The sequence below is a fragment of the Heterocephalus glaber genome, unplaced genomic scaffold, assembly GCF_053883595.1.
Source record: "Heterocephalus glaber isolate CG9 unplaced genomic scaffold, H.glaber_assembly_v1.0 deba00001610, whole genome shotgun sequence".
NCBI lineage: Eukaryota > Metazoa > Chordata > Mammalia > Rodentia > Bathyergidae > Heterocephalus > Heterocephalus glaber.
Window position 1 is genome coordinate 15,233,838 of NW_028258381.1, and position 24,946 is coordinate 15,258,783.

Here is a 24,946-nt window from a genome sequence, read left to right on the forward strand (position 1 = left end):
CAAATGACCACCATGCTTGGCTTTTCCTCTTTTTCTTTTTGAGATAGGGTCTTTCTTTGTAGCCAAGGCTGGCCTGAACTGTGGAGCCATAGGCTGGGCTGGAATTTGCTATACTGTCTCAGTCTCCTGGGTTCTGGGATTATGGGCCTGGCTCTCTCACGACACTTTTTTTTTGCCCCCCCCCCCCCCCCCCCGTACTGGGGATTGAACTCGGGTCGTTGCACTTTCGAGGCAGGCGGCAGAACAACTGAGCTAAATCCCCGGCCCTTTTGTTTGCTTTTTTGAGACAGTTTCCCTATTATAGTCCAGGCTGGCCTTAAATTCACTGTGTAGCCCAGGCTGGCCTTGAACTTGTGGTGATCCTCCTGCCTCAGCCTCCCTAGAGCTGGGATGACAGGCATGTGCCACCATGCTCAGCTCTTGTGATGTTAAGAGAAATTATTCAAAACTCTGAAATGTGGCAAGATGACTGCATGTCCTTTCAAAGTCATAATGAGCCAGGCATGGTGGTGCACGCCTATAATCCCAGCACTCAGGAGGCTGAGACAGGAGGATCGCTGGGGTTACACAGTGAGTTCAAAGATAACCTGAACTGCCTATCGAAACCCTGTCTCAAACAAAAAACAAAACAAAACATCCCCCCCAAAAAAGAAAAAAATCAAAGTCACAGTGAGGCATCACATAACAGGCTCACCCAGGGCAGCAGTTCTCAGTGCAGTATTTACACACTGGGGAGGGGGTGTCTCTACGGTAAACATAACAACACTGTGATGTTATTTGCCTTTTTATTACATTGGCATTGGTAGTAATGGTGCAAAAGCAGTGGTAGGTAATACTGCGATGTCTTAGCAGGAATCAAGGCTGTGGCACTAGTCTGCTAGGACTGTCACACAAAGCAGAGGAGATGAAGTGGCTTTACAGGGTGCATTCACTCACCGCTGTAGAGGCTAGAAGTCCAGCATCAGGGGATGTCAGGATTGGTATCTGGCGTGTACTAATCTCAGTGTCCTCACACTGCCTTTGTGTGCACACAGTGAGCTCTCTGGGGTCTCTTCCTCCTCCCCACTCTGGTCCTCCTCCTCCTCTGGGACTTCAAACTCACAATCCTCCTGCTTCACTTCATTCATGCTGGGATTACAGGTGACACCATGCCCAGCTCTTCTTCCCTCTTCAAGGGTAGGGCCCTATTCTTATGATCCATTTAACTTTAATTACCTTTTAATGGCCCCATCTCCAAATACAGTCACAATGGGGGTGATGACTACAATATACGAATTCTAGGGGACACATTCATTTTATATTAGGCACAAACTCCACTAGTATGCACTGCAGCTTTGCACTCTTCACTGCTTTCCATTTGTACAATAATTTTGCCAGTTTCATTTTGAAAAGGCAAAACACTCTCATCCCCAGCTATCTGTGTGAGGTTGAAATGTTCATATTCTTCAATTAGAGCAACATACTGCAGTGGAGTCAGTCCAGAGGCAGATGTGAGGATCTTGCTGTCATCTATCAAGCTGGACACGAAAGAGATTTGCAGGCTAGGTGTGGTGGCACACACCTGTAACCCCAGCACTTGGTATTTTGAGGGATAAAAGAGACAGGAGAGACCAATGAGAATCAGGAGAATTTATTTCAGGTTTTAGGTGAACATTGGTTCAACAGACACCTGTCCAAAGGAAGAGCAATGAACAAAGATAACGTTCCAGTTTTATACATTTGGCCCAAGGTGGGGGGGGGTCCTTCCAGTGAAGTGAAACTGGGTGGGGGGTATGGGCAAGTGAAGTTACAGAAGTGTGACAAAGGCAGTTAGTCACGTATCACACAGTAACAGCCTTGTAACTTAGCCTTGAAAGAAGTCAGAGCCTTGTGAATTCTTGTGAGAACAAGATGACATTACCAGAACATGGAGTTACAGCTACAGTGAGTGTGAATGTGTGTATGTGTGTGTGTGGTGATCTGAGGGCTGAGGGTGGGGGAACTGCCCAAGGCTGGGAAGAACTTGTTTTTCTTTCTTTTTTTTTTTTTTTTGGTACCGGGGATCGAACTCGGGTCCTTGCACTTTCGAGGCAGGCGGCAGAACCACTGAGCTAAATCCCTAGCCCAATAACTTGTTTTTTTTTAAGTCCTGCTTCAGGTAGGCTGAAGCAGGAAGATTTCCTCGAGTTTGAGGCCAGCCTGGGCTACATAGTGAGTTCAAGGCCAGCCTAAACTACAGAAGGAGACCCGACTCAAAAAACCAAAAACCAAGCCGGGTGTGGTGGTGCTTGTAATCTTAGCACTCTGGAGGCTGAGGCAGGAGGATCACTGGGAGTTGGAGGCCAGCCTGGGCTACATAGTGAGTTCAGGGCCAGCCTGAATTACAAAGTGAGATCTTGTCTCAAAGACACAAAAACAACAACAAAAACCAACCCTCCCAACAAAAAAAACCCCAAAACCAAAAAAAGATTTGCAAAAAACTATGCTACTCTTTTTTGCTTCAAAGATTTTTTTTTTTTTTTTTTGGAACCAGGGATCGAACTCCGGCCCTCGTGCTTGCGCAGCAGGCGGCGAAACCACTGAGCTAAATCCCTGGCCCTAAAGATTATTTTTAATAAAAGTGGGTAACATGTGATCTGTTTAAAAACGTGTAGATATTTTAAATTTTTCTAAGTTTTAATTTCCAATACGGTAAATACTGATAAGCAGAATGAAATAAAAGTTCTATGGAATCCTCAGCAGATTTTAAGACTATTCATGGGTTCCAAGACGAAAAAGCTTCAGAACCATTCATGTAGGGCAATTTACCTCAGTTTGACTTCTTTTAAAATTCATTAGAGCCTATACATTATGAGGACTTGCCTGTATCAGTCCAATACATATACCATTCATTTTTATCCACTGGAAAAGACAACCTACAGTTTTATAATCTTGTGGAACACCAACCTGCTTAGTATCCAACCCAACAATTTTACTCTAATGTTTTTTAAAAATGTCTCTTGGGATCAGGGTTACTCTATCTTCAGTAAAACTTTTACTAGAGTATACTTTCACAAACACTGTAAGCCTGACGCATATCACGTGACCCTGCCCTCACTATGGCCCTTCCGCCCGCTTCAAACATGGCTCCCGGGGGGGGCGCCCTCCGCACAGCAAATACAGTACGGGCCTACTTGCGCATAGGCACCACCTCCGGTCCTACGTAGGAATCTTTTATCTAATCTAGGGCTGCTGAGGGGAAAGCCCCGCCGGGCAATGGGATCACCGGAAAGCAGCTTGGGGCAGCGAGGTGGAACAGGCGCGGACCGGAAGTTCCGAGGCCTTGATGTCCGGGGGATCAGTTAGGTGCGGACGCCGGAAGTGGCGAGTCGGTGGCTGTGGGGCGGAGCCCGTGGAGTGCGCGTCCCTCAGCGGCGGTGACATGGATCCGGGAGCTGCAGAGCTGTACGACCAGGCCCTGCTGGGCATCTTGCAGCATGTGGGCAACGTTCAGGACTTCCTGCGCGTCCTCTTCGGGTTCCTCTACCGAAAGACCGACTTCTACCGCTTGCTGCGTCACCCAACGGACCGCATGGGCTTCCCGCCCGGCGCCGCGCAGGCCCTGGTGCTGCAGGTGAGGCGGGGGGCGGCGGGGGTCCTGGCCCCGGCCCCGCCACCTACGCGCCCCATCGGCCCGCTTCCGGACCCCGAGCGACCGCTGCTCCCGCTCCGCTCTCTTCCCGCTCCCCCCCTCCCAGGGTCGCGGCGTTGACCCTGCGCAGGTCGCTGCGAGTGATGTGAAGCGCGACCGGACATTTGGCAGCTCGGCCGTGAGAGCAGCCGGGCCCTATGCTGAGCTCCCGGGGGCTGTGGGAGGAGAGGAGGGGCGTTCCCGGAGGCCGCCGCCTGTGCAACGCAGAGCTGCCGGGCTCGGAGGTGGCTGGATTGGCCTAGGCTTTGTGCTGATCGGTGGGTGTGGCCGCTCTTTCTGAGGTGACTTCCCGGGTCGAAGACGGTCTTGGTCGTGGTTATTAAATTTACATTTGGATGTAAATATGGATCCCGGGTTAAATTTTTTGTTTGAAGCGCTGTTAGTATTTATTGAATGAAGTTGACCGGGCACTTTTGAATGTAGTAATAAGTAAGCATTTATTTTACCCTGTCGGCTGCCACAGGGAGATGTGGGTGTTTAAATAAGGTGTCTCTACTTGTGACATAGTTAAATAAAATGTAGACAGTAACAGAGCTCTGCAAGGCCACCTATGTGATAGAGTGAGTGGGTTGAAAGGAAAGGAATAGAAACGATAGTTTAGAAATGGAGAAAGTCTCATGGGAGGGATGGGATTCTGATGAGGTTGAAAGAAAATATTCAGCTGAGCTCTGAGCCTGTTTGTAGGAACCCGAGAAGACAGAGATGTTGGTGATGCTTCGTGCAATTCTCTGCCACCTATGAAGTGTTTCATGTTACCTTCTGAAGGGTCATTACAGGCTGTGGGATGATCAGGTGTTACTTTACTCAGTGCTGCAGGAAGTTACCAAAGCTTAGAATGTTCCAGGTCATCATGGCTGGAACAAAAGACTTCATTTTTCTGATTACTAATCTTCGGCTCTGTCATTTAACTGCTCCACTGTAGAGGGAAAATACTTTTGTCTGGGATGATTGTAGCTTGCAGAAAGATGTGGAGGAGAAATGAACATTTGCTAAGAGCCTTGTATGTGCTGTAGCAAGTGTTTTACGTTCTGGGGTATAATCTTAACCAGAACACAGCCTGAGAGGTTGGTCTTGGTCCCTGTTTCAAGGGTGAACTGACAGAAGTAATGCATTCTTGGTGGGGGATTTAGCTCAGTGGTTCCACCGCCTGCCTTGTAAGCTCGAGGACCCGAGTTCAATCCCTGGTACCAAAAAAAAAAAAAAAAAAGAAGTAATGCATTCATTTATTTAGTAAATATTTATAAAACACCTCCTAAAGATTAAGTTACTCTTCTAGGTTAGGATCGGTGGGGAGCAGGGACAGAGGAAGGGGAAGGATGAGTCAAAGATGATACAAGTTTTCAAACTTGGGTGACTGGAATAGTGATCATACATTAACTAAACTGTGTATGCATGTATGTATGTATTTATTTATTTAGAGATGGGGTCTTGATATGTAGTCCAGGCTGGCCTCAAACTTTCCGTGATTCTCCTGCCTCAGCCTCCTGAATACTGGGTTTATAGGTGGGTGCCACTGTGGGTGGCCTGCCCACGGAACTTAAAAACATATGCCTTGGTGGGGCTGGGGATTTAGCTCAGTGGTTCGGCCGCCTGCCGCCTGCCTTGAAAGTGCAAGGACCCACGTTCGATCCCTGGTACCAACAAACAAACAAGCAAGCAAACAAAACACATGCCTTGATAGGTCTTGGTGAATCCTAGGGACCTATTCTTTTATTCACAGAAGAGCATTGGTCAGGAGAGTTGTAGGTGATTTCACTATTGGCAAGGGTTTTGTTATGGGGTAGGACTTCAAGCTGAGGGGCTTGGTGCTGCCACAGCATGATCTCTGCGTGAGGGTAGGTTGTCTCCTGAACCCCCACCCCCATCCCTACTCATCTGTGTCTTAGGGGTTTTTTTGTTCCTGATTCCATGGCATAAGACTCCTTCCTGTGGGCCCCTCACCTGAGATGGGGTGCTTGGGTTCTCTGAACACCGGAAGAGAGGGTTGGACTGCTGTTTTCTGGAGCTTGAAAGCCTCCCCCTAGGATCTTGGGGAGTGGATGTGGTAGTTAGTGTAAGGCATCTCATGCTTGTGTGCTCGTTCAGGGGGCTCACACAGCCTGCACAGTGTGATGGACACTCAGCAGGAAGACGTGTGTGAAAACTGCATCTCATTCTGTAATATCGCAGTGTGTTTTAAGGGAAAGTCATTTACATCAAGGTTCCGTTTGTTGCAGTGGATAGCTCTGTTGATCCTGGAGTCTGGTTTGAGAAATGCTCCTTAGTAAAGTCTCTGATAAGAGACTCTAGAAGCCAGTTGTATCCTGCTCCTCGTGTAACTTGCTGGGACATCTTGGGAGGCTGCTTCTCCTCTTGTCAGCTAAAGTTGAGTGGTGGTTCGATCCATCTCTTCCAGCACAGGTGTCTGACTCTGGACTGAGAACGTGTGTGTGCAGCAGAGAGTGGTGGTGACAGAGCTCCTGGGTGGTGCAGGGGCAGTCAGAGGAGGTGGGGGTGCTGAGTCGCAGGTCCTGGAGTCTTGTGTTAGAAGCCTCAGGTTCTGAGAGGGAACCCTGCTTGCTTTGCTTTTGGAGTTAAGATGAAGATCTGGGGCATGGTGTGCTGGAGTGGCTTTGCGTGAATGTAGACAGCAAGCAAGTTAGGGCTTCAGGTTGTCTGTGGTGGAGAAATGGACCTGGGGTGTTTCCAGGTTTTAACCTTTTAGGAGTCTGTTTTCCCTTGCCTGTGTTGTCTTTCACTGTTTGCTGTGTCGGATGTAACTTTTACTGCTGCCTTTCACTTGGCAGAACTGTGGGCAAGTTACCTAACTTTTCCAACCCTTATTTCTCTCATCTTTGCAGTGTTGGTGCTGACGTTTCCACAGGATTCTTAGTGGGGGGAAGGGTTGAGGGTTTTGTAGAAGCATCTGGCACAGTTCGTATGTTAGCACCCATCTTTTGTTTCCTCTTCTTCCTGGGCAGTGCACTGGCTGTTCTGGATGTCTGCTACAGCCTAACCCTCCCAGCCAGGTCTCAGGTTGGTCTCCTAGCCTTGCCTCCTTCCAGCTACTGCAGGCATTCTTGCTGCTCTTGCTTTTATTTCCTTTTTTGAGACAGGGTCTTGCTGTGTAGTTCAGGGTGGACTTGAACTCACTATACTCTACCCCAGCCTGGCCTCGAACTCTCAGTGAGCCTCCTACATCAGCCTCCCCAGTGCTTGATCACGGGGTGTGCTCCTCCATGCCTGGCTCTTGCTGCTGTTTGTTTGTTTGTTTGTTTGTTTATTTATTTATTTAAATATGGAATGCTTCACGAATTTGCGTGTCTTCCTTTCACAGGGGCCACGCTAATCTTCTCTGTATCGTTCCAATTTTAGTGCTGCCAAAGCCAGCACTCTTGCTGCTTCTCTATCAGCCTACTTCTTGGCGCTGTGGGTCCCTCCAGGGTCCCTGTGGAGGCTGCGCCTGTTGAGTCCAGCTGAGATCCCTTCCTTCCTCAGATTTTTTTCACTAGAAATAGTCATTCCCACCCACGGCCTGACAGGGCACCAGGGGCTCTCTTATGCCCCTCTTGTCTCAGACTTGTCACGTGTGGCTGTCTTCACTGCACTTTTTTTGTGGTGAAGAGGTCCCAGGACCTTCTTGGCTATCACCGTGTCCCAGAAAAGGCTGAGGACTTGTCCACACACCAGTGTCGCGTCTTAGACGGCAGGGCTGTCGCTTTGGGTTCTGTGTTCCTTGCACACTATAGGCGCATGGTGGATCCTTGTGGCATTGAATGCTCCTGCTTCCTCTTCTTCCTCACAGTATGGGAAGGGCAGTGGCCGGGTGGGAAGCCTGTGTGCATTTTGTTCTTTGTTTTCATCTTTCATTTTAAGCCTGAGTTGTTGGCACCTTCACAAGCCCATAGTACTGGGACATTGTGTTGTTTGCATTGTGAGCAAGATTGGGCCTTAACATGATGACAGCTAAGACTGTCTAGTTCTGTGTCCTTTAGGTATGTAAATATTGTGAGCTTTGGTTTTTTGATATTGGAACCTATCTGTGGAAGAATATTTTCCTATCAGCTTTTGGTAAAGTTATAGTGCATTTCCATTTGCCAAAGGCAAAGTTTCTTGGTTTACTACTTGTTTTTGTTGTTCACTACTTTTTTTTTTTTTTTTTTTTGGTACCAGGGATCGAACTCAGGATCTTGCACTTGCAAGGCAGGTGCTGGAACCACTGAACTAAATCCCCGGCCCACGTTCACTACTTTTTAATTCTGTGCTTACCAGCTTTTACATTTCTCAAGAATGTGTGGTACAGTTCTGGGTGAATGAACTGATTGCTGGATTGCTGTTTGATTTTAGGTATTCAGAACCTTTGATCACATGGCCCGTCAAGATGATGAGAAGAGGAGGAAGGAACTTGAAGAGAAACTCAGAAAAAAGGAAGAAGAGGAGGCCAAGGCTGTGGGGACCGCTGCTGCTGAGAAGGAACAAGTCCCAGTCCCAGTTCAGGAAATAGAGATTGACTCTGCCACAGAGTCGGCTGGGCCTCAGGAAATAGAGAAGGTGCAGCCGCCAGGCCTGCAGGATGCGGAGCAGGAGGGGATCCAGGGCTCGAAGGAAATAGAAGCCTCGGGAGCTGTCGCCAGTGCTGCTGAAGTCGCCCCAGAACCCCCAGTGCTCCCCAGGTAGGAATTGCTCCTCTGCAGCTTCTGTCTCTCTCTTCTGGCATCTGGTGGTTGAGTTTGTTCATAATTGGTCTCACTTTGTGAAACACCAGTTCTTTATCTTAGCGTTGTTCAGCTCTCTGTAAATTGCAGTTGCAGTCCTGCAGTTCTAATAGGATGGGGGCTCAGTTGGCTTCCATCTTCCTCCTTTTTCTCCCTGTGAGGAACAGTAATGATCTATGCAGCCAGTTGAGGGCCAGAGCCCAAATTAGGCTCCCCACAAAGACCTCACATTATTTGTGTGTATGGGGTTCAGCATCTCCATTTTTTTGTGTTTTTGATACCACAGATTGAACCCAGGACCTCGGGCATAGGATCTTGATTTTTTTGTTCTTTTCCTTGGAGGAGTCAGTACCTGCTAGGTTGTGTGCCCATGGTGTCCCAAGGTATGACGTGTACCTGCAGAGGCCTGGATTCCTGGATTCACATCCTGCCTCTGGTACTTTCCAAACTCAGCACCTTGGGCAAACAGTAGAACTTTTCTGTGATTCTAATAGTGTGGCTCATTTTAGTTTGTTTGTTTATTTATTTATTTTTGGGTTTTTTGAGCCAGGGTTTCTCTGTGTATTCCAGGCTGGCCTTGAACTCATGGTAGTTCTCTTGGCTCAGCCTCCCAAGTGCTTGGATTACAGGTGTGCATCACACCTGATCTCTTGTGCATTTTAAATGAGCCAAAGGTCAGATAGCTATTGAGTGGCAGAGCTAGATTAGGACACAGGGTTTCCCTGAATCAAGTCCGATTCTATGCTTGTACTCGCATTCAGAACACGTTTCCCAGGTGCTCTGAACAAGTCACTGTCCTCCCTACAGTCGGAGCAAAAGGGGCCAGCAGTGTCTGCAGCACAGCTGTGATCCTGGGTCTGCTTCTTGGAAATCTGCATTCTTTTTTAGTATATGTGCTGTAGAAATGAGCACATCTACATTCTTTTTTGATAAGTTGGCACCCCCAGCCTCTACTTTCCTTTGTTCTTCCCATTCCTTGCACTGTCTGACCTGTTTTCAGGGAGTATTTGAGTATTATTCCTAATGAAGTCAAATGAACAACTTAGGATGACTTATAAAATAAGGAGTAGGGGAAAATGGGTTCTGTAAAGATGCTAGGATGAGGCTAACTGGAATCTTAAAGGTCCAGCTAAATAATGGGGTTCAGAGAAAACAGTTTTTGGGTTTGGTGATCCAAGTTGGTGGAGGAGGGGAGGAGGTCTTGAATATGGGGTTCTGGAAGAAAAGGCGGTGAAATAAGGTTTTGGGGTCTGAAAAGGGAAGATGGTATAGGACAGAGTGGCAGATTTGGTATTTCCTTTCTTAATATTTCATGTAGAGCAGACCTGCAGGTGAGGAATTCTTTCAGCTTTTGTTGTCTGAAAATACATTTATTTCATCATCATTTCTGAGGATGTTTTTGCTAGGTATAGAATTTCAGGTTGCCCCCCCCCCGCCCCCCATCATTTTAAAGAATGTCATTCTGAGGCTGGGGATTTAGCTCAGTGGTGCTGTGCCTGCCTCACAAGCACAAGGTCCTGAGTTCAATCCCCACTACCAAAAAAAAAAAGGATGTCATTCTGTTGTCTTTTGGCTTGCATTGCTTCTGATAAGTTTGTCAAGATTTTTTGTTCCCTGTATGTGATAAAACCCCCAGTCCCACCTCTGGCTGCTTTACTATACTCTATTTATCATTAGTTTCAGTCCTTTTTGATTTGCTCTGGTGGTTTTGTGTGTATCGTCCCTTTTCTCTTTGCACTTCCTTTGGCATAGTTTCTAGCATCCTGTCTTCAAGTTTGCTATCTTTCTTCCTTTGGTGTCTAATCTTTAAACTCATCCAATAAGTTTTTTGTTTCAGATATTGTGTTTTTCAGCTCTGCAAGTTCCTTTTGATTTTTTCTTATGGCTTTGATTTCTGCCTTTGTTGTTTTCCTTTAAATCTTTTTATTTATATGTATCTATTTAAAGTCTTTATCTTCTGATTCCATTTTCTGTCATTCTTTTTGGTTTGTTTTTGTTTACTGAATTGTGTTCTGATTTTGGAATCACATCTCCTTTATGTGTCTGGTAACTGTTGATTGGATGTTAGACACACATATTATCTGTTCAGTCTTTTGAATTTTGTTTTCTTCCTCTGAAGAGTTGTTGCGGGCAGTTAATTTGTTTGCAGGTCAGCCTGATCTTTCAGAAGCTTGCTCTTAAGCTTTGTTAAGGCATGTCCACGTTCCCATTTATTCTGGGCCAGTTTAGCCTTCTAACACGTGACCTTTTAGGTGTCTTCTGAATTCTCACTGTCATAGGTGTCCATCTTTTTGGCCCCCCCGGGCTGCATTAAGTGAGGGATTGTCTTGGGCTACATAGCAGATACACAATATAGTTAATGTGTACAAGTAACAAAACCTCCTCTTTTATATATTAACTTATTGATTGTTTATTTATTTATTTTTGAGACAGGATCTCGTTTTGTAATTCAGGTAGGCCTTGAACTCACAGTGTAGCCCAAGCTGGCCTTGAATTTGTGGTAATCCTCCTGCCTCAGCCTTCCACATGCTGGGATTATAGGCTTGTGGCACCATGCCTGGCTTTTTATTTTATAAAATAACACAAGCCCAAGTTTAATAAATAAGAAAATTTATATGTCTGTTTAATAACAAGAAACCCTCTTTATAAACCCACACATATGTAGGTAAGTTGAAATATAATTACTGGTCATTGCTGTGTTTTAGTCCCAAAGTCACACAAGTGCATGTGACATCTGTTGTCACATGTGGGTTTTGATCCCACTGACTGTGTTCCTGGCTCAGGAGACATAGTGCTGCAGCACGTCCTCCCCCTGCAGTGTGCAGTGTTGCCTAGTGAGCTGGTACTGGGGCACTGTCCATCAAGTCATGAAAGACAGCACTAAAAATCATATCAAGGTGAAAGTTCAGAGTCTTTCAGGTCAGCATATCATGCTCTCCAGGGCTGCAAGCAGCTGGTGGGTTGGACACGACTGCTGTGGGTGTCCAGTGAGGTCTGCTTGTCCTGGTTGGTGGAGAGTTGAACATCTCTGCCCTGTGTGAGCTCAGGTTTGTGTCCTGGGAGGGTCTTCCCTTCTCTATGGAGCCACACTCTACCTGTGTGCAGAGTGTGTTCAGCCAGACTCAAGGGAACCCTAAGCATTTTTCTGGAGTTCTTTCTCTGTGCAGCTTCGCATTAAAATAATCACATGGAGGATGGAGATTGAATAAACATAGCTGTCTGTCTTCTTTTAGGTGGCTGTAACAAAACACCATAGCCTGGGTGGCTTACAAACATCTGAAGTTTATTGCGCACAGTTGTGGAGGCCAGAATCCAAGATCAAGTTGCAGGCAGAGTCAGTGTCCAGCAAAGGCCCACATTCAGTCTTCCCACTGTGTCCTCACATGCAGAGAGGGGAGGGAACACTCTGCAGTCTCCTGTGAGGGCACGAAGCCCAGGCATGGAAAGCTTTCTTGGCCGAATCACATCACCTTAGGGTTAGTATTCAACAGGAATTTGGGAGTGTGTGTGAGGGGCAGCATAAACTTTCAGTCTGTAGCATTGTGGATTTCAGGGTTATTTATTCCAGCATTACCTCAGCAAAAGTTTTGGAGAATTCTGAATTTCATAGTAAGGGAATGCTTAAATATAGACATGCCTTGGAGATCTAATGGTTTTGTTTTTCTGTCTGCAAGCTGAGAAGCCCTGACTAATATAGTTTCAGGCCACTGCAATAAAGAGAAAATTGCAATAAAATGAGTCACAGGAATTTTTTGATTTCTCAGTACAGAGAAAGTTATGTGTACCTTCTGCAGTAGTATGTTAAGCATACCATACATTATATCTACAAAAACAGTGTAGATACTGTCTTAGTTACTTTTCTTGTTGCTGAGACAAAATTACTCAACAAGTGAAGTTAAAGGAGGAAAGGTTTATAGTAAGTAGGTCACAGTTTGTAGAGGTTTCAGTTGCTAGTTGGCTGGCTCCAAGGCAGGGGACATGGCAGAGGGGCCTGGTGGAGGAGAAACACGTCAGATGGGCAGAAGGCAGCAAAGCAGAAGAGTAAGTGACAAGCAGTGACACTTTCTGTCCCTTATTTCTATCCAGGCTACTTACCCACACTTAGGGCAGTGCCACTCACGCCCAGGGTGGGGCACCCTTAATCCTGACATTGCACCATGAATCAATCCCAGCATCAGGTCTTAGATCCCAGTGTCACATACATGAGATCCAGCCACTTCCGAAAAGTCCCACCTATGACTCTGTGAGGCTTAGTGGGGACATCTAGATACAAGCCATAACACATACCTTGGTTAAAAATACTTGATTGGCTGGGTCTGGTGTTGTACACCTGTAATCCTAGCTGCTCAGGGGCTAAGGCAGGGGAATTGCAACTTCAAGGCCAGCCAGGGCAATTTAGACCCTTTCTCTCAAAAAAAAAGACTGTAGTCAGCTGTGGAGTAGGTTCAGTCTTCATACCACAAAGAGGAAGAAAGCCTTCTTACCTGTTAAAAGTTTTTTGCATGACACTGCAGCAGTTCAGGCACATCTTTAGACTCCACTTCTAGTTCCTTGCTCTTTTTACCATATCTGTGGCTACTTTCGCCATTGGAGTCTCGAACTCCTCAGAGTCATCTGTGAGAGTTGGAATCAGCTTCTTTCAAATTCTTGTTAATGTTGGCATTTTGACCTCCTTCCACGAGTGACAAGTTTTCTTAATGGGATCTAGAATGGTGAATCCTTCCCAGAAGGTTTTCAGTTTATTTTGCCCAGATCCATCAGAGGAATCATTGTGGGTGTGAGTCTCATGGAATATAATTTTGTTTTGGTTTTGGTTTTTTTTGAGACAGGTCTTGTGATGTAGTTCAGGTTGGCCTCGAGCTCACTGCATGGCCCAGGCTGACCTAGAATTCACTGCACTCCTCCCACACACCCCTATCCCCTGGCACAGGTGTGTGGCACCGTGCCTGGCTTATAGTTCTTCAATCACAAGACTTGGAATCAAAATTCTTCCTTGACCATGGGCTGCGGAATGGATTTTGTGTTGACTTGAAAACAACATTAATCTCATTGTACATCTCCGTCAGTGCTCTTTGGTGGCCAGCTGGATTGTCAGTGAGCAGTGATGTTTGAAAGGACTCTTGTCTGTGCAGTAGGTCTCAACAGTGAGCTTAACGTAGTTCCCCAAATGTGCCGTAAGCAGATGTGCTGCACCTAGGCTTGGCCATCCCGTGTGCAGGGCACGGGCAGAGTGGGGTTAGTCGCTGCCAAAGGGCCCTGGGAGTTCTGGAGTGGTAAAGGAGCACTGGCTTTACCTTCACATCACCATTAGTCCTGAAAAGGAGAATCAGCCTGTTCTTTGAAGCTTTGAAGCGAGGCATTGAGTTTGTTTAGCCATGAAAGTCTTAGATGGCATCTTCTAAGAGCCCCCTCCCCAGCTGTGCTGGGGATTGAACCAGGACCTTCACACTGAGCTACATCCCTGGTACTTTTTTATTTTTGGTACCGGGTCCAAACTCGACCTTGAGCTTACAAGGCAGGCTCCGTGCCACTGAGCTAAATCCCCTGCGTCTCATTCCCCTCCCCCCAACATCTCTGCTGGGACATGTCAGTGAAGGTCCGAAATGCCCAGTGCCGAGCCTGGTGTGGCAGTGCATGCCTGAAGACCCAGCTGCCTGGGAGGCCCAGGTGGAAGGCTCACTTGAGCCACAGCTTTGAGAACAGCCCGGGCAACATATGGAGACCCAATCTCCAAAAAGAAAAAAGAAATCCTCAGTGCTTATAGTGCCCGACTTAACTCCTTAGAGGAGAGAATTTGGGCACAAAAAATTTCCATTTGCACAAGAGAACATTGGAGAATGTGCCTATGTTTAGTAAGGGAATGTCACAGTTCTGTGAGTTGTTCCTACTGAAGACTTTTTGAGAAATGCTGACCAGTGACCAGTGCCAGTGGACCTGCCTGGCACTGTGGAAGAAGAGGGACACAGTGTGCAGCAGCTCTCTTCCACCCCTAACCACACACCTCTCCAGAGCTGTGAGTTACTGTCCTGCTCTGGGTCCCCTCTCAGTAGGGGCCAAGGTGGCCCCCTCACAGCTGCCCCTGGCACAGCACCTGCAGTTTAGGCTCCCGACCTGCAGGTGTCGCTGCAGGCAACCGAAGAACAGCTGCAGTGGTGTTGCTGGGATGCTGATGAAAATCTCCAAAAGGCTGTGCCGGTTCTGAGTTTTTCCTTATATAAATCATTAACAGAATTCTTTCAAAAAGGGAAAAGGAGGGCTGGGGATTTAGCTCAGTGGTGCTGCTGCCTGCCTCGCAAGCGCAAGGACCAAGTTCAGTCCCTGGTACCAAAAACAAAAAAAAAAGGGAAAAAGAATGCAAAAGTAGCAATAATAGTGTCGGTTATCACCTGGAGACAGTTGTCCTGAGTGCTGGGACGGGGTGTCTCTCCCTTGTGGGGGACATGGTGTGCCCGTGCTGTTGGTGTTGGAGGGCGTCTGGCCTTGCGTCTTACTGGGCTGTCCCTCCTGCTCTGCACAGGGGAGCAGAGGAGTGGCAGCATGAGTGGAGGTACTGGGAAGTCCTTGAATGTGAACCATCACGGTAGACGTAACCAAGGAGACCTTTCGTCTGTTCTTGGTGGGGTGGCCTTGTGGCCAGCTGGTACAGAGCCCTGGTGCTTCTGGGGAAGGGAGTGGCACTGTTTGGAAGAGAAATGTCAGCTTCCTAAGGGCACCAGTGCAGATGTTCATCTCCATCAGATGTCTCCCTCCTGCCTTGGAGGCGTCTCCAGTCCCCTCATGCTCTGTGCATTTCCACCTCCTTGGCAGGGTCTCCCCAGCACTCTGTCCCTCTACATCCCCTTGTCTGGCTGGCTCTTCACAGGTCTTCAGTGACTGGGAGAGACTCCCACCCTCTCTCACTGCCTTGCGCTGTGTGAGGCGAGCACTCCAGTGTGTGCCCAGTTCCATTTCTTACCACCCTTCTTTGATTTTGCTTACTGTCTTAGTTCCTTCAGGTGCTAATGTCAAGATTACATAGCATGGATGGATGGCTTATAAACAACAGGCATTTATTGCTTACAGTTTTGGAGGCTGGCAGTCCAAGGTCAGGTGCTGATTTGGTGTGTGTTGAGGGCCCACTTTCTGGTTCCTGACACTTGTTTTCTGTTGAGAACTCACGTGGTAGAAGGGGCTAGTGAGCTCCTTGGGGGGTCTCTTTTATGAGGGCCCTGACCCCCTGACTGAACCACCTGCCTCCAGGTGTCAGCACCTTGAGAGTGAGAGCTTCAACATGTGAATGTCCGGGGACATTGACACTTACTCTGCAGCACTTAGCCACCTGTCCTGATGTCTGTGCCCCTTGGTGTCCCTCAGCTGGGCTTTCAGAACAAGCAGGCTGCATTGGGCATGGGGAACTGTCTTAGTTACTTTTCTTGTTGCTGAGACAAAATACCCAACACCCATAGTTAAAAGAGGAAGTTTATTTAGCTCACAATTTGTAGAGGTTTTAGTCCGTAATTGGCTAGCTCCAGGGCAGTGTGGCATCACAGAGGAGAAACCCTTCATGGCAGGCAGTAGGTAGCAAAGCAACAAGGGATGACCACAGCTCTTTCTAGCCCTTACATCTTAGGAGGCTACTTAGGTTGGGTAGCACTCACACCCTTAATCCTAGTGCCCTTGATCCTAGCATTGCACCATATTAGTCCCAGAGTCACACACTCTAGATCTAGCCACCTCTGAAAAAGCCCCACCTGTGACTGCAGGAGGCTTTGGGGGACACCTAGACACAAGCTGTAACAGGCACCCTCTCTGTGTAGTCCCACTGCCTGAGGAAACTGGGTTCCTTGGTTTATCTTTAAGCAGAATCTTTGCTGGTGAAGATTTTTTTTTTTCTTTCAGATGCCCATTGTGGCAGAACCCTTGGTCAAATCACTGTGGCAAAATCAGTTAAAAAAATGTTTTTTTGAGACAGGGTCTTGCTGTGTAGTGCAGGCTGGCCTTCAACTTGCGATTTAGCCCAGCACTTTTTTTTTTTTTTGAGGCAGGGCCTTTCCCTTTGTAGTTCAGGCTGGCCCTGAACTCACTGTGTAGCCTAGGCTGCCCTTGAACTCACAGTGATCCTCCTGCCTCAGCTTCCTGAGTGCTGGGATTACAGGCATGCACAACCACACCTGGCTGGCTTCAAACCTTTTTTTTTAAATTTATTTTTAAAAATTTTATTTGTTTATTTTTGCTTTAATTCTTTTATTGGTACATTTTGGGTATACAACACATTTACATTTATCATTGGGTACTTGTACCTGCACATGATGTATCTTGGTTCTTATTTTTTCCCCATTCCCTGTGCACCCTTCCCTATTTGCAAAGACTTTGTTTCCATTTTTTCCTTTTCTCATAATTTTTCTTTTCCCTTCTTTCCTTTCCCCTTCCCCTCCCACTTCCCCTACCCCTTTGGACTTTTCATTCCTATTTCCAATTATCAGTTATTCGTTTGAATCATTTTAATCCTTATTTACACTTTCAGTTTCTCACACCAGAGAAACTATTTGGTATTTACACATGTGTGTTCTATTTATTTCACTTAAGAGTATGGCCTCAGTATGCATCCATTTAGCTGTAAATGTCTCTGGTTTGTCATTCTTTATGGCTGAGTAGTACTCCATTTTATAAAAAAACCATATCTTCTTTATCTAGTTTCCAGTTGTTGGGCATTTGGGCTGTTTCCAAGCTTTCGCTATTACGAACTGTGCTGCTATAAACATGGGTGCACATATATCTCTGTGATATGATTCTTTTAATTCTTTTGGGAAGATACCCAGTAGGGGAATAGCTGGGTCGAATGGGACCTCTAGTCCTAGTTCTCTGAGATATCTCCACACTGATTTCCATAGTGGTTGCACCAATCTGCACTCCCACCAACAAAGGACAAGGATTCCTTTCTCCCCACACCTCTGCCAGCATTTGTTATTGTTTGATTTCTTGATAGTAGCCATTCTTTCTGGGGTGAGGTGGAATCTCAGGGTTGTTTTCATCTGCATCTCTCGAATGACCAGTGATGTTGAACATTTTTTCAGGTAAAAAGCTTTAATATCTTCCATGATTCTTTCTTTCTCTTGTGCCCATGTTTATTTTACTAAAAATTCATTTTTATGCTTCCTTCAAAGTGTATTTTTTATTTGTCCATATCTCACTACCTCCATGGCCAACACTGTAGTCCAAGTCACCATATTTCTTGCCTAAGAAACCTCCTAATTTATCTGCTTTGAGTCTTCCAGTCCCTTCTTGTCCCTACTCTATTCTCGGAGAACTAACTGTGAACATTTTTTCATATGTTTATTTGCTACTTTTACTTCTTTGAGAAGTGTCTGTTCATTTCAGATGCCCTTTTTTTTTTTTTTTTTTTTTTGGTACCAGGGATTGAACTCAGGCGGCGAAACCACTGAGCTAAATCTCTGGCCCAGATGCCCATTTTTTAATTGGGTCTTTAAATTTGGGGGGTCTGATTTTTTTCAGCTCTTTATATATTCTAGATAGTCCTTTGTCTGAGGCATAGCTGGTAAAAATTTTTCCCCACATTATAGGTTGTCTTTTCGCTCTGTTGGTGGTTTCTCTTGCAGTGCAGAAGCTTTTTTATAAGATGAGATCCCAGTTGTTGATTCTTTTTGCTAGTTCCCGTGCTACTGAGGTTTTGTTCATGAAGTCTTTTCCTATGCCAATGTCTTCAAGAGTTCTACCTAACTTATCTTCCAGCAAGTTTAGTGTTTCTGTCTTAACATTTAGCTCTTTAATCCACTTTGATCTTAGTTTAATGCATGGTGGTAGGTATGGGTCTAGTTTTAATCTTTAGCAGGTTGAAATCCAGTTTTTCTAACACCGTTTATTAAATAGGCTGTTTCCTCCAATGAGGGTGGTTGGCTCCTTTGTCAAAGATGAGGTGGCTGAGTATGTCTGAAGTTGTTTCTGCATCTTGTAGTCTACTCCACTGATCCTCGGGTCTGTTTCTTTGCCAGTACCATGCTGTTTTGATCACAGCTTTATAGCATAGTTTCAAGTTGGGGATTGTGATACCCCCTGCCTTGTCTCTGTTGCCTAGAATTTCTTTTGGTAGTCTAGGTCTCTTCTGGTTCCAAATGAATTTTTGGATTGTTTTCTCTAGCTCTGTGAAATATATTGTTGGAATTTCAGTCGGGATTGCGTTAAATCTATATAGTAGTTTTGGAAGTATGGCCATTTTCACTATATTGGTTCTTCCTACCCAGGAGCAAGGGATGTCTTTCCATTTTCTTATATCCTCCTCGATCTCTTTTTTCAGAGTGCTGTAGTTTTCAGTGTAGAGGTCTTTTGCTTCCTTTGTAAGGTTGATTCCTAGATATTTCATTTTTTTGGATGCTATTGTAAAAGGAATTGTTTCCCTAATTTCTCTCTCAGTGAGTCTGTTATTTGTGTATAAGAAGGCTATTGTTTTTTGAGTGTTGACCTTGTATCCGGCTGCTCTACTGAATCTGTCAGTTAAGTCTAGAAGTCTTTTGGCAGAGTTTTTTGGGTCTTCTATGTAAAGTATATCATCAGCAAATACTGACAGTTTAACTTCTTCCTTTCCTGTCTTTATTCCTTTTATTTCTTTCTGTTTTCTAATTGCTGTGGCTAATGTTTCCAGAACTATATTGAACAGGAGTGGTGATAGTGGGCTGGCTTCAAACTTTTGATGCTTCTGTCTCAGCCTTGGAAGTGCTGGAATCCCAAGCATGTTCCACTATGCTTGGCTATTATTACTATTATTTCTCTTTACTTAAATAGGAAAAAGCTTTTTGTTTTTCTGTTTTATTATACTCAATTTACAGTATTTGGAAAATAGGCAAGTGTATAGAGAAAAAAATCCCACCATTCTTTATTTTTGGTATATTTTCTGTAGCCTTCTCTCTGCATATGAACATGTATATATATATATGTGTATATGTATTTGTAAAATGTTAGTCTCTCTCTTTTTGGTTTTTTGAGACAGACTCACTCTGTAATTCAGGTTGGCCTTGAACTCACAATGTAGTCCAGGCTGGCTTTGAACTCATGGTGATCCTCCTGCCTCAGCCTCCTGAGTGCTAGGATCACAGGTCTGTGCCACCTTGTCCAGCTGACACTGTCTCTTGTTTTGCTGAACCTTGTATCCTGAGACTCTTGCTTTGTTTTGCATTTGAGTCTACACTGTACACTGTTGAGTGCTATGCCTGGAGCAGCTCTTGTTCTTGGACAGGATGTGTGCTGCAAAGCAGGTACTAAGAAAAAACAGGAGTAGAAAGCTATGGAGAGGGACATCTGCCTACTCAAGGACAGCCTGGATTACATACAAAGGCCTTGTTTCAAAAAACAGAAAACCAAACCAAACAAACCAAAATGGAGAACCACTGATCTGCTTTCTTTTTACAGAGAGGAAATTGGGATCTACCACAAACAAGTGTTTTGGTTAAAATCCCCCAATCAGAAGGTAGAGCCAGACTTGTTGCAAATGGAGCAGTGCTGCCTCAGTGGGCTGCACATGGCTTGGTTTGCCTTGCTCTGTGAAGAAAGAAGCAGCTATTACCAGATTATCTGAGAGATACTGTTTAAGCTAAAATAACCAACTTCTATTTGAATTTTTTATAATTATGCTCAGTTTTTTTTTATATTAAAAAGGTAATATAGGGCCGGGGATTTAGCTCAGTGGTTTCAAAGCCTGCTGCGCAAGCGCAAGGACCTGAGTTTGATCCCCAGTACCAAAAAAAATAAAAAAGGTAATATAGGCTTGTAATCTCAGCACTCAGGAAGCTGAGGCAGGAGGATCATGGTAAGTTCAAGGTCATTCTGGACTACATAGTGAGACCCTATCTGAAAAAATAATAATGTATGGGCTGGGGATTTAGCTCAGTGGTTCCGCCGCCTGCCTCACAAGTGCAGGGACCTGAGTTCGATCCCTAGTTACCCGTCCCTCTCCCCCAAAGTATGTGCCTAACAAAAATTGTTAGGTAGAATTTGAAATAGAAACTACAGGAGACATATAAAACTACCCACATGCTCATTGTCCAACCTCAGCAGCAGCCCACTTCTTCCTCTCGTGTTATTTTGAAACAAATTCTGCCTCATACCACTTCATCTGTTAATATTTTCAGCCAGTGTTTAAACTTCCTGTTTTCTCATATGTCCTAATTTTAAAAAATAGATTTGTTTGACTTAGACTACAGATAAGTCAGTGAACGCCAGGGGTCAGAGTTGACCCTCTATTTCTCTCCCCACCTCCCTCAAAATATCTCTTAAGGAAATCAAATAGGGCCCGGTGTAGAGTACCTGCTGGCATGCCTGAGGCCCTGGGTTTGATCCCCAGCACTGTAAAAACAAAAAGAAATCAGGTGGTTTGTTGAGTTTGCCACTGCCTTAGTTTTGTGGTTGTTACCCATCATGTCATTTAGCTTGTCCTCCGTCCTGTTTCCTGTGAGTCAGAGTTGGATTAAGGGTGACTTTTTGGAAGTGACAGGAGTATATAATGGGAATGAGTTCTTATTCCTAAGGCCACCATTGTCAGGAGCGTCTTTTGTAAATTTTATACCTCTGTGTGTGTGTGCGTGTGCGCACGTGGGTGTGTGGCGCAGGATGTGAATGCTTGGTCCCCTGGTACATATACTGCAGGCGCACACATAGCACATCTGTGACTGTTGACTTAGTCATGTCCCTGTGTGGTGCACACTTGTGCTTGATAAGCAACTGGCACTAACCACACACTGTTGCTGGGCACTGCTCCTCTGTGCACACATGGCTTTCCCTTTCTGCACCGGGAAGGACGGTGCCCTCCAGTCTCCTGGGGCTAGAAGGGGTGGCTTGGCCTCATCTCTGCATGATCACCCTGGACTCCCCACTGCTACCATCCCTTTAAGGGTTGCTGGGCCCTTCCCTGAGAGCTGAGCCAGGAGGCCTGGGTGTGTGGCCTGCATGTCACATGAGCTTATTCAGCTGCACTCCATTGACTCCGATGTGAATTAAATAGCCAAGAATTCTCTTAACTGCTGTATAGTATTCTACCTGGTGGATCTTAACTTCATTATTTAACAAGTCCCAGGGGGTGTACTTAAGTTGTTTCCAATCTGCCATTGTCACTAATGCTGTAGTAAATAAACTTGCATGCATTTCTTGGAACATGTATATGTGTATCAGTTGGCTGAATTCCCAGGACAGCCATTACTGGGTCAAAGGGTTTTTAATTTTGGTGGATGTGCTAAATTGGCCCCAGAGTTTCCACCAGCTTTGTTTCACCAGCTTTCTCAAGGAAACTGATCCGACCCAGGTGCTAGCCAGCAGCTCTAACCCGTTTCTGGGCTGCTCTTCTCTTCTTTGGTTTTCTTTGAAATGCCATTCACTTTGACATTCTTGGATTCTGATTTGGTTTTGTATATGTTTCTGGGTTTTCTTTTCCATCCTTTCTCATTCTGTTTTTACAGATACTAAACCATTGATTCTATTCGTTTACCAGTACTAAGCTATTTAATTTACCATAGATTTATAATACACTTTAGTACTTGGGAGGACTAGTGTGTAATCTTTTTCTCCTCCAGACTTTTCTTGACTATTCTTGGAAATCAGTTTTTCCATTTGAAAATTCTGGTGAAATTTTCATTGGGAATATACTATATTTATGTTTCAGCTTAGGGAGAATTGACATCTTTACATTTTTGAGTCTTTCTGTCTAAGAACAGGGTGTGTTTTATATAGTCAAGACTTTTTCTGTGTTCTTCTGTAGAATTTTAATGTTTTTATTCAATAGGCCCTGTACACTGATACTGAATGCTCTTTGTGGTCTCTAATACTCTCTTACTTGATTTTGTTGGCTTTTCTAGGTGTGTAGACTGTTTAGTATTTATTATATTCAGTAATTATATTTTATTACTATATAATGACTATATTTAGTAATAAATTATATGTGTTTTTCACACTTAGAATTTTAAATGTAGCTGTGTATTTTTCTCCCCCTCAAACTCTGTTGCCAGGCAACTGGCAGGATGAAGCTGTGGATTGCTGATGCGCGGGAGGGACAGCTTCTGCAGGCGATCAGGCGGGCTTTGGCTGTGTCCCCTGAGAGGGTGATGTCACCAGACAGGTGGTGTACCTGAGACAGGGCTGCTGGGGAGAGTGGGGACCGAAAAGCATTTGAAAAACATCAGTGTGTGGATGCTGTGGCCTGGGTGTCCCCGAGGCAGAGGGCGCAGGTGGGAGAGAGAAGAGGTCTCAGGAGTGAGCATGGGCGTTGTGACATGCAGAGGCTTTTGTCCAGGGGAGCGAGCTCCTGAGCTGATGGGTGCAGGTCAAGGGTCAGACAGGCCTGGAAGTGAGATGACTGTGCAGCACCGCTGTGGTCAGACTTCCTGCTGCCACTCCCTTCCATGTGTTCCTGAGGTCTTCCTGAGCACCTGAGATCCTAGGCACGCTTTTGTTGTCCTTCTTGCCCCTTCCTGATGACATGCGCATCTAGCGTCTCTGCTGTCTGCTTTAGTGCCCCTAGGCAAGTTGTCTTCTGCTCTGTGGCCTGCAGGTTGTGGCTGCACACATGTCCACCACCACATATGCTTGTCCTTGTCTACTCTGCCTTCTTGTGTCTTCTCCCTCGGCCCTTGGTGCCCGCACATTCTTCTGGCAGAGTCATGTGGGGGGTCGGCTGACAGGTGCGGAGGGTTGGGCCCGGCCCCATCACTGTCCCTGAGCTGACATCACTGTGGATGTGTCCATACTGGGCATTGTCTGGCTTTCCCATCAAGGGAGGGCCTTTGTCTATCTGGTCACTGGGGATCCCAGCACCTGGCCTGTCGTTGGCCCTTCGTAAACAGCTGAATGAGTGGATGACAGAAAGCTGAAAAACATGTTCAGAATGATCAGCCGTGGAATTTTCACATCATCCAGTAACATTTAACATTTAAGTTTTCTCTTATTCTCACACTTGTGCACATGTCACTTTGCACATGTCACTTTCTGCTCTTATCTCGTGAGTGGTGTCCTGTGGCTCCTTCTCTCTCCTTGGTGCTGAGCCTCAGGCTGTAGCACCTCCTCTGGTCTTGCCTTGTGCCCTCCCCTTTTCTGCTCTCCCTTGGTAGCCTGTGACACCACCTAGGTCTGTGTAGACCGCATCTGTGCAGGCTGGGAGCTGTGCCTTGAGGGAGCTGGGGTGGCCTGAGTCTTCACGTCTCCCTCCAGCTTGCGAGGCAGGCGGCAGAACCACTGAGCTAAATCCCTGGCCCCCTTTGTTCTTTTTGTGGCGGTCTCTATAGTTGTCGATGCTTCCTTATCATATTCATGTGCGCTGTTTTGGCCAAGAATTCCACAGCGGTGACCTGTGTTCTCGGCACCTTGTGTCAGGAGGCTGTGGGCGTCCCTGTGCCCCGGTCCTGCCAGGTCCTGCCAAGTGTGACGACTTGGTTGAGGTGGTCATGCCCATGTTTTTCTACCATGGAGTTACGATGTTTCCTGTGTAATTAGGAAGCATCTTGTGGGAGCTACTTGGGTGGTAGGTAAACACCTGTATCGTATTTCTCGACATGCTTTTTGCCCACTAATCTTAGTAACCATTGATTATGCTCACCTAAAGCAATTATTACTTTGGTGTTGGCTAAATGATTTTCTATTTCCATCATCCTACATTTATTAAGTATAATTATACTTGTCAAAAGACAAAATTACAGTAAATTTAAAGATCTAACTGACTTTTTATTTATAATTTAGGAATCAGGCGATATCTCATTTTATGCAGTAGAATGTGTGCTACCTAGCTGAGAAGTCAGCTTTATAGGCAAGGAAATGGCTGAGGCAAACAAAAACAGGGGACAAAAGTAGAGTGGCCATTTCAGAGTGCCCTTCCTTCGGGGCTTACCTCAGAAGGGACTTTGTTACTGCACTGACTCAGGTTGGCTGGCGTCGCTCTGTCAGAGTTCAGACTGTGGGGTGGTGTTTAGTGTGATGACTTCACTTCAGTCTTGACTCTTGGGGTCTGGTGCGGAAGCTTTGTCCAAACGGCCTCTTGTTATTGCTGCTGAGCACACAGAAGGCAGAACCTTTCTTCCTCCCACTCAGGTATTTATTTGCTTGTGGTTCATCTTAGTGTGTGCTCGTGGGTGTTTATCCCACAACTTTGGACCTGTCACCTTTACTCTCAAGTCACCCTTCCCGCTGGCTCACCCTGTGTCCCGGTAGCGTCTCTTTGCTCATGCACCATGCAGTGCTCTCAGTTCATGATCTTCCCTTGCATCAGCTGTGGAGGCAGCCTTGCTGTCTTGATGGGAGAGCGGAAGCAGAAATCTGGGCTGCTGTGTTCATGGGAGCTGCTGAGCCCTCCCAGTAGACGAGCCCAGAAGGTACCTTCTGCTGCTCTTCTTGTCGTTTGCTTCACCCTCCGAAGCCACCACTGTCGTCTTCTCACTTCCTGCTTCCAGTCCCTTTTCCTCTTTAAAAATCCTAGAGTGTGGATGAGAGCATGAGTCTTGCAGTCCGAAGACCCTGAATTCAGTGCTTGCGGTGACAGGCTGAGCTGTTGGCTGTGGGCAGATTCCTTCTTCTCACGTATGAAATAAGCCCGTGGTGCTTAGTTGAGCGCATTGTT

The 24,946-nt window shown here is 45.9% G+C and overlaps 1 protein-coding gene and 1 pseudogene across 1 annotated transcript in view; one reads left to right on the plus strand and one right to left on the minus strand.

Annotated features, from left to right (window-relative positions):
* Positions 1-3,082: 3,082 nt before the first annotated feature.
* The window catches only part of Nudcd3 (NudC domain containing 3), a 94,026-nt gene continuing 72,162 nt past the window's right edge, over positions 3,083-24,946 (plus strand). Inside the window, exons 1-2 of the mRNA XM_004839911.4 lie at positions 3,083-3,592; positions 7,997-8,322. Coding sequence (XP_004839968.1) covers positions 3,305-3,592; positions 7,997-8,322 — 614 coding nt within the window. The 5' untranslated portion in view covers positions 3,083-3,304. The remainder of the gene's footprint in view (positions 3,593-7,996; positions 8,323-24,946) is intronic.
* On the minus strand, positions 6,942-7,042 carry LOC147822618 (U6 spliceosomal RNA; annotated as a pseudogene).